The 9,460-nt window shown below is 45.9% G+C and overlaps 1 protein-coding gene across 1 annotated transcript in view; it reads left to right on the top strand.

Moving 5' to 3' along the window:
- Positions 1 to 2,150: 2,150 nt before the first annotated feature.
- Positions 2,151 to 9,460, top strand: part of ARFGEF2 (ADP ribosylation factor guanine nucleotide exchange factor 2) — a 30,973-nt gene continuing 23,663 nt past the window's right edge. Inside the window, exons 1-3 of the mRNA XM_058814427.1 lie at positions 2,151 to 2,377; positions 7,663 to 7,693; positions 8,508 to 8,631. Coding sequence (XP_058670410.1) covers positions 2,239 to 2,377; positions 7,663 to 7,693; positions 8,508 to 8,631 — 294 coding nt within the window. The 5' untranslated portion in view covers positions 2,151 to 2,238. The remainder of the gene's footprint in view (positions 2,378 to 7,662; positions 7,694 to 8,507; positions 8,632 to 9,460) is intronic.

Below are 9,460 nucleotides of genomic sequence, written 5' to 3'. Positions count from 1 at the left end.
CATTTGCCACAATGAGCTATTTACAGCAGTTTAATAGTAATTCTTGTAATTGGCACTGAATCCACTGGCAAGCAGATGCATGCAGATACATGTATATCTTCTCCCTTGGTCTGCCTTCTCTCCCACTGGAAAGGCTTTCTTTCTTTGTTTGCCTGCAGCCAGCGACACGCACTGTGCAGCTACGCTCTGCAGCACGGCGCTGTGCTCAGTAGCAGCATTGCACCGGGCTGCATTGCCTTGGAATTAGCCAAATGACTCACATCCTTCCCTCAGAAATCAGCTACTGTAATCCTAAAATACTTTGAGGAAAAGAATATTTGAAAATAGTTGTGAGAATGATATCAACCCCATTACTCTTTCAGTACGTTTAGTTATTACACGGTGATGTCAGTGTAAGGAGAGCACTGAGCAGGCCTAATTAGACTTTAGAACTGTCTGTCTCTGGTGGTTGAGACCTTCTGTGGGCTGGGAGACACTGAGGCATTATGCCATGTGCTGGGAAGCCCAGGTGCATTTGGTGTTCAGGTGAAAGGAGCCCTTGGCCATAACCAAACCTCAGCTCGGGGAGCGTCATCCACCAGCTCTGTGCTCTTCACCTGGCAGTCGGAGAGCTCGCTGAAACTGAGGCCTGCTACTGAATCTGGGCTCTTTGAAATCCAAACCATAACCTCAGTGTAGCCCTACACCTATGAATTCAGATACTAGTCCATGATTTCAAAAATGGGGTTTTGCCTGAGAGAAATTTTTTAAAAAAATCTCTGTTAAACCATCTGTTCAATCTATTTTCTGAAAACTAGCCTGTATCCATTTGCTTCTCTCCTGAGAACTAATCCTGTCCCATGATAAAAACCCTAAAATCAGAACTGATAATTTGGCTGACAATATGTGAAGAGTTCTGCTGCTTAATTAGTTCTGCAATGCTGCTGACAGTAATTACAGCCTCCTTTTGTGTCAATAACTAAGTCAGCAACTCTCAAAAAAGATTCAGGCCCTTATTTGTCTTTTAGTTATGTCACTTCTGCATCCCTGTAATTTCAGTGATAACAGTAGAATTACCCTTAATGAGCAGCAGTGTAAGTGAAAGGAGCATCCAGACGTGTACATTGGAGGTTGGGTTTGCAGTCACATTTCTTACTGGGAGCATATTTAGAAAATATGTATCTGAAAATACAAGCACAGGTAAATTTTCCCTGGGAAATAATACTAAACTGATGCTTTGCACAGATGTTCAGAACCCTTGTTAGTGGTTTTGGGGACAAAAATTGCAGTTCTTGACAAATCAACACTAAAGGTCCATTGATGACATTTTAAGAGTTAGCGTCCTGCTGTTTGAGAAAAAGGAAGCAAAACTGCAATCTAGAGAACTGAATGTGCTCCTGTATTCTCCATTAGATGTGGCCATGTGGATTTGAAGGAGACCTTTGTGGAACTTGCATGAAGTGACGTCTGTGTGCAGTGGTGGTTAATAGAGCGAGGAGGGTGTCAATGGAGCAAACACGGACACACGTCCTGCTGGCTTTGGAGCCCTGAACTGCATTTCAGCTGCGACGTGCTTTACCTAGGCAAAGGGTAAAGGGAGAAGATTCAATTAGGTATAAGGTTATTAACAGAGGGTTAATTTCTGTGACTGAAAATTTAATTTTTAGTGAGTCCTCATTAATATATGACTTTGGCTCTTTCAGACGTGCTCTCTCTCCATGCCTCGTTACAAGACTGTGGGAGAGTTAACAGGGATAATGCGAATGGGGAGATACTTAGGTTAGAAGCGTTATAAAATCCAACATTCCACCGAGGCGGCCTCCCGGGCAGTAATTTACAGCTTTTCTCCAGAACGACGGACCCGGCCCTCAGCCTCAGGCTCCGCCCTCATCTCCGCCCATCGCCCCTCCCTCCGCCCCGCCCATCGCCCCTCCCTCCGCCCCGCCCATCGCCCCGCCCATCGCCCCGCCCACCGCCCCGCCCATCGCCCCGCCCATCGCCCCGCCCTCCGCCCCGCCCTCCGCCCCGCCCTTGGCTCAGCCCTCGCTCCACCCCCCTCGCTCCACCCCCGGGCTCCGCCCCTCGCTTCGCCCCCATCACGCGCAGCCCTGCGGGCGGGGCCAGGGCCGTGTCGAGTCACGTGACGGTGCCAACATGGCGGCGCCGTGGCGGCGGCGGCGCGGCCGCTGAGGGAGGCGCGTCCCTTCCGGGTGGTGCCGCGGGCCCGAGCGCCCGCCCGGCGCTTGCCCCCGCCTCGTCATGCAGCCACCGGCTCACGAGCAGGACGCCCGCACTAAGAGCATGTTCGTCTCGCGGGCCCTGGAGAAGATCCTGGCGGAGAAGGAGGCGAAGCGGCCCCCGCACGGGCAGCTGCGGAGAGCCTGCCAGGTGGCGCTGGGTGAGTCGGCCCGGCCCGGCCCGGCCCGGCCCGCACAGGGCACGCGGGGCGCGGCGGTGGAAGGGGCCCAGCCCTCCGGCACATGTGCCCTCCAGCTCGCGTCCCGGCAGGATGCGGGAGATCCTCTCGGGACCTTGGAGCGGAGGGAGAGAGTTCTCCCTGCAGTACAGGACGTTCAAATACGAGGGGAAAGCCCCCAAATACCTGTTTTAATAAGTTCTGGTCTCGATGTGAAACAGGAGGGTCTTGGTCTTGCCACTTCGGTTTTGAGAAAATTAATTGCAGCTTTTGGACTGGGAAACAAGAGTTTTTAAGGCCGTCGACTTAGGGAGTCTCAGAGCTTCTCGGGATGTTAAATCTGACCTGATCTCCAGGTCGTGTTTGGACTGGCTGAGGACTGTTAGCATTTTGGCCAAGTACACGTAATACCTGTGATGTTTTCAGATCTGGCAGCGCTTTTTGTGAAGTTGGTGGGCTGGTCCTGAAATCTGCAAGTACAAGCTTATGTAAAGGTCTCTGTGGTAAAAGTTCTGACAACATACGGTGTGTCACAGAGAGGGAAAAGATAAACTGAGGAGAATAGTAGAGCTCTGCAGCTGGAGTTCTCTGTGGCCCTTTCTTAATTTGCAAAAGTGACATTTCTCTTTCAGCTTTGGTTGCTTCCCATCAATAATTTCCTTTGAATTGGGAGCATTTCATGTATCCAAGACAAGAAAGGACAGGTTGGGTATGTAAGGAGGCTGGGCAGGTGCAAGTTCTGTCTCAGGCAGAGCGAGCTTAAAGAAATGCTGTCATTTTTATCTTCCAGCAGTCTTTACTGCCAGAGATCCGCAGGAGCTACCTGTAGTGTAAACACATATGCCCCAGCAGTTAGAGACTGCTTTTCCTAATGAGTTCCTTTTCCTAATCTCTTCCCCAGCTGCCCCCACATGCACTGAACCCATTTACTGGCTGAGGACCTGTTTTGCTGCTATATAAATATATCTAGAGGCTGAGAAAGGGAACTTCCTTGTAAGATGCCTGGTGAAGGCCGGTGCTTGCTGAGGCATTGCAGGCGGTGATTTTGGGAGGCGTGTTGTGCAGCAGGAGTGTTGGCACCTGCCGCTTGGGTTATGGCTGTGCCTGCGTGTTCTAAGGTGCAGCCTGTGGGAGGGGAGCTAATGCTCTTGTGGTGGACAGAATAAACCTGCTTTGGAAAGGAGTCCGTGGGCTTTCCTGGTCTAAAGCAGAGATCAGCATAAAGAGATAACCTTATGTTGACCAACTGTTAGGGGCCTGAATGACTGTATGGGAGGATCTCTGTTACATTTGGTGAATATTACTTGATTATTTTAGGTTGCTTACAGGAATGGGGTTTCTTTTATTTACATGTGATTTTCCCTCCCAAACTTTATTCTATTTTGATTGAGCCTTTTTTTTTTCTTTTCTCGAATGAAAAAATCAGTCTTATTTCCATATACTTAATTTTAATTAAGCATATACTTTGTATTAACTAAGACTATGACAGTTCCAAAAGTGTCAACTTAATTTTCAAGTTCTGTGCAATAGTAAATACGTGAGGAAATGTCGGAAGAATGTTACTGGCAGTCTGAAGAATTCAGGCCAAACTTTGTAACCTGCAGAAACTGTCAGGAATGAAAGAAGCTTCAATGCTGTGAATAATAATAAAAAGTCCAGTTAACACTGAATAAAATTAATTCTGTTTGAAAGAAATGTAGTTACTTTATGAAAGTGGTCATTGTGTCATCTGTTGTCTGCTGCACTTTTCTCCAAGTAATACTTCAGATAATCCATTTCTACTTACTAAATCCCTTTTGCTGTGCAGTCTTCTCTATGCAGCAGTGTTTTTATTGGAGCCTTGTGGCATTGTGCCACTTATAAACCAGGCAACACAGGCGTGGAGCATGTGTAGCTGATATCTGCTCCTGGGACGAGGGAATCTAAGATGATTTTTTTTTTCCAAATAGGGAGAAATGGGTGTATTCTACAGCTGCCTAATAGAAATGAACCAGTTTTTATGGCTTCTGCTATGGTGTTACTGCAGTAGTGTTTCTATTGCTTATCTGTGCTTTACATTTGTTGTTTGGTGAGAGAGAAAGAAGCTTCTAACTGTGGGAATGATGCTCTTGTTTTCTTACATGAGTTCTGTATTAATTTGTACGTGTAGCTCCTGAGAATTTAGGTAAATTACTATGAAATGTTGCTGTCTCTCTTGTGTAGGAAATATAGGTATTCTTTAATTCTAATTGTTTTAATTTTTCTTAATTTTTTAAAATTTTAATTACTTTAATTTTTCTAAATTTAAATTCTTCTTACCCTTTTTTCCTTGTAATTCAGTCCTTTCACTGGGCTAATACTGATCAGTTTTGGACTACAAAATACACATGACCTTGTAAAAATCAGAAGTAACATAGGTGCATAAAGGACAGAAACACAAGTGTGGAGGAAAAGGAACAAAACACTTCGCAGTGGTGTTTTTTTGGGTTTTTTGCCTCTTTCCATGCCCTCCTTTGAAATACACAGTGTTAATGTTAAGTAAGCAGAGTTTGAATAGATTCCTTCGTTCAGTCTCTTGCTTCATCAGTAGGTGTAACGGTTGTCTCCTGTAGTTGTAGTGCCAGTAAGTCCTGGGGGAGACCGGGAGAAATTGAGGGTTTTAAACAGAGAAGCTGTTCTGTTCTGCTCTGCTTTAGAAAACCCTGTTCTGAAGAAAGTTTGTTTTCGACAGACCATTTTATTGTATAAAAATAGTTGCATAATGAGCATTTTCATTTACATGAAGCTCCACATACACATGATTCTTAATAAACCTCCTGAAATTATCCTGAAAATTTTGCAGTGGAATACTGACAGTCTGTATCCCCACAGTTCATAATTGTGCATCTGGGTCACTCACATAAACTATTACTCCTGCCCTAGCGGGGCTGTTTTTAATGACATACTGTGCAGCCACCCCAGTTCTGCAGCCTTGTCTGATAGCCTGGGCAGCTCCACATACAGATCTTCAGGCTTTGTGAACAACAGAATTTGTTCAGTTAGCTTGTTAACAAGTTAAAATCTTTTCAGCCCTGCCTTCACTTAGGAATCTGGTTTTGTGTTTAGGAAGTCTCGGTGTATAAATGACAGATGTCCAAAGTAAGTGGTGTTTCTTTGTTTGGCCTCTTGTGCAGTGAATTCGGAGAGCGCTGGGGCAGAGAGCAGAGCGCGGCTTGCCCCGGCCCTTTTCCGAAGGGCTGTGCACAGCCTTGTGTGATCCGTACCTGTTGGGCTTTGCCTGGAGTCCCAGGCAGGCTGCGCTTGGGCAATGCGGTTGTTGGCTTTACTGTCCTGCGAGAGGGAAGTTCTGGCTGCTGCTCCACGTGTTTGTGTTGGCCCTGCTGCCTGCTGCTCGGACCACGGCCCGTGTCCTTGTGCCAGATCAAGCCATTTTTTGCCCAGGGGCTTGCTTGCTGCCACTGACACAAACCTGACTCTAAGGCCACAGAGCAGGCATTGAGCTGCAGGCAGACAACAAATGTCCTCTGCTTTAATGTGTAGTTTTCAATACAAGTGAACTGAACCTATCCATCTGCTAGAGAAAGGCAGCTACCCAATGTCAGCTTTATCCTGCTTTTATGGCCAGAAACTCTGGAAGAAATTGCTGCAAGGCCATTCTTGTTCCAGGTCTGTTGCCTGGGAGGAATGCTGCTGGACTTAGATGGGCAGCGCAGGGGTTGAAGATGTTTCTGACTGAAGGAGGCGCCGTGGGAGAGACAGGGAGCTCTGGTACCTGAAGCACTAAGTGAAGGGTCAGCATTGTGCTGGCGTGACCAGATGTTGACCAATACTGGGACTGTGTTCTGTAGCTGCAGGAGGGAGCTGAGCTGTGCCCCTTCCTCCTGTGACTGGAGGAAAGCAGGACCAGTGGCGGGCGGTTTCTGGAAGCTGGCTGTGTCTGGTTAGGGCTTGGCAAGCTGTTCTTGGCAGCAGCCTTCAATTAGGCAACTATTTCTGTTTCACTCACTTGTGATGGTCAGACCACCAAATGAGTACTTCAGATGTGGAGATTTTCAAACTGTTTTGGTGCAATCAGTAGCAGAAGTGTGCCTGCAGCTTCCTTTTGTCCTTTCATTTATTCTTTTCTGCCAGTATTATCTGTTAAAATACTGTTGTGGTGAAGATATTTTCATATGTCTTTAGAAAAGCTTTTATTATAATAAAATTGTGGGGAACTTGGTCAGGCCTTGGTTTGATCTTTTTTGTTGCTGTTTACAGAGTACTTCTGAGAGTTAAATTGTTGTTGCTCTAATATGGGATATTATTCTTGCACTATTTTTCCAGTGCAAGATCTATGACAAGTATCAGTAAAGATGGGCATGATCATGTCTCCTTAAGACTATAGTCTTTATGAATCTTTCAATTCAACACGTTCTTTACTTTGCAAAACAATCAGTATGGGGGGAAATGATCTCCTTGAAAGAAAATGAAACTTAGTGGAAATTTTTGCATTAGAAAAATTTCTTCATTAAGAAAAAGCTCTGTATGCCTTAGTTCTACAGGGTGTCTGAAATACAGCATTAATTATGTTTTTGCTGACCCTAGAATCCTGCTGTACTTGGGATTGTAGCTATAGCTAAAATATGTCTTTCTCTGCCAAGACCTGGAGGCAGGACTAAGCGTTCTGAAGGTGTAAAGCTACCCAGAAGAGTCCATGTTTTAAGCAGCAGTTCCTGCATGCTATGGGAATGCGCCGTGCTAAGAGCAAGGCACATCAAAACACAATACATTGGGGCACGATTCATTGGTGGGTCACATACATTCTCAGTAGCTCTTTGGATTATATGATGTTAAAGGTGGGGAAGGTAATTAAATCAAAAGGCCTGAATTGAAATTTGCTGAACTGAATTTCTGACTAGTCACCTGATTGGTAGGCCAGCTGGATCCTGGAATTAAAAACACAGTGGTTTAAGAAGTGATGCTGTGCAAGATTTACACAGAAAACCTTGATCATTTCTTACCAACAGCCTCCATTCTGTTGTCTCCTCTCCTGTTGAAGCCTAAAGAATCAGGGGACGGTTGTGCTGGCTTTGGGCTGTCACAGAGCTGCAAAGTTCCTACTGACCCTGAAGCCCCCAGGCCTCAGTGCTTACACCTTTCAATAACTGGTGAAACTGTGATCTCTGAAGCCGAGGTGTTACAGGAATGGACTAGCAAATACTGAAGTGCAAAACTGGATTTAAACATCTTAGCTTTATTACTGTGTTATTGATAATGATAACTAAGGCTTGCATTTTTTTCTCTTCCAGATGAAATAAAAAGTGAGCTGGAAAAGCAAAGGTAAATTATTAATTACTCTAAACAGAAGGGTGTGACGAGATCAAATGGAATAATTTTGGGGAAGTGTAAGAGTGTATATACATTATAGCAGTGAGTTTGTAAATACCCAGACCCACCTTTCTGCCAAGAACACGTGGCCTGGCCTGTGTGTTTCACTTACACAATGTTTGTGGCTGTGGGTACTCAAGCCATAACTGCCTATGAATTTCACCAGGAAAAAGAATTGTGAAATTTCTAAAAGGTGCCGTTTTTTTGCTTCCTTTTACTGGACTCAGTGGCCTGATAGGAAGTTATGGGGAGCAGTACATACCCTCTGTTTGATAGCATGTACTCTTTATTACCTAGATCAAGAAGACCAATTTAAATATTGCGGCAATAAAAGTTTTAAAAAAGTTTTCCAGCACTGTGCTATAATTGAAAAAGAGCAACTGGGTCTCCAGATGTGTTTCTGTTTGCTTAGTGTTCTGCTTATGGGCACAGTTTAATCCATTTTGATTAACATGGGTAGATATAGCAGTTGTGTAGGAGTTTTCCAATATTTCAGGTAGTGGGACAGTGTTGGAGTATAGCGAGGGAAGAGTTAAGCTGAAGAAGATACGAAAAAGATCAGATAGAATATAAATAAATGTAAAATGGGTTTTGTGTGATTTTTAAAGAAAATTGATCTTTGTTTAAGAAAGTATATGGAGGAAAGCTGCAGTACATTTGTATGCTGCTGTGCATAATTTAGCTTTAAATTCAAAAAAAGAAGAAAGTGTGTTTCACTGTGAGATACATGCTTAGAAAAATTAATAATTCTTTGTATCTGACCTAGAGAAGGCACTGCTGCTCCACCAAAAGCAAATTTCATTGAAGCAGATAAATATTTCCTTCCATTTGAGCTGGCCTGCCAGTCAAAGTCTCCACGCATTGTCAGTACTTCCCTGGATTGTTTACAGGTAAGTGTTATGGATAAGCTTGGTCAGAGTGAGATGGAGAAAGCTGCAGTGACCAGATCTGGCACGCAGCTCCCGCAGCAAGGAGTGGCCCTGCCCCGGGGTGACAGCAGGCAGGCCGTGTCCCCTGGGGTGACAGCAGGCAGGTCCCCATCCTGGGGTGACAGGAGGCAGGCCGTGTCCCCTGGGGTGACAGCAGGTAGGTCCCTGCCCCGGGGTGACAGGAGGCAGGCCGTGTCCCCTGGGGTGACAGGAGGCAGGTCCCCATCCTGGGGTGACAGGAGGCAGGCCGTGTCCCCCGGGGTGACAGCAGGTAGGTCCCTGCCCCGGGGTGACAGCAGGCAGGTCCGCATCCTGGGGTGACAGCGGGAGGGTCCCCACCCCGGGGTGACAGCAGGCAGGCCGTGTCCCCCAGGGTCGCAGCAGGCTGGCCCTGCCTGGGGTCACGCTCGGCCGGGCACTGGGCACAGGGAGGAGTGTGGCTGCCCTGCTGTAGCCCCTTTGCTGGGGCTGGGGGATCCTTACACCAGGCAGTAAAGGTGCTTCATCTGTCGTGCTCTGCGAGGAGTCTTACCAAGGGGTTTCTTGTGGTTCTGACGTGACAGAGGAAGTCACACTCTGGTGTTTAAATTTTTTTCTCTGGTTATATTATGAAGAAATGGCTCAAGTTGAAAAAGCTTTTCTGTCGTACTAAAATCTCTTTTGTCCACATATATGAGCTGTCAAAGTATTTGCTGACCAGACTGTAGATAGTGTTAAATTTGTACATTAAAACTAGTTAAGTGAGGTATGCTATCTAAACACACCTTTTTATGCTGTGCTAAACTGTTTT

The sequence above is a fragment of the Ammospiza caudacuta genome, chromosome 15 (assembly GCF_027887145.1).
Source record: "Ammospiza caudacuta isolate bAmmCau1 chromosome 15, bAmmCau1.pri, whole genome shotgun sequence".
Taxonomy (NCBI): Eukaryota; Metazoa; Chordata; class Aves; order Passeriformes; family Passerellidae; genus Ammospiza; species Ammospiza caudacuta.
This window is presented reverse-complemented; position numbering and strand designations above follow the sequence as displayed.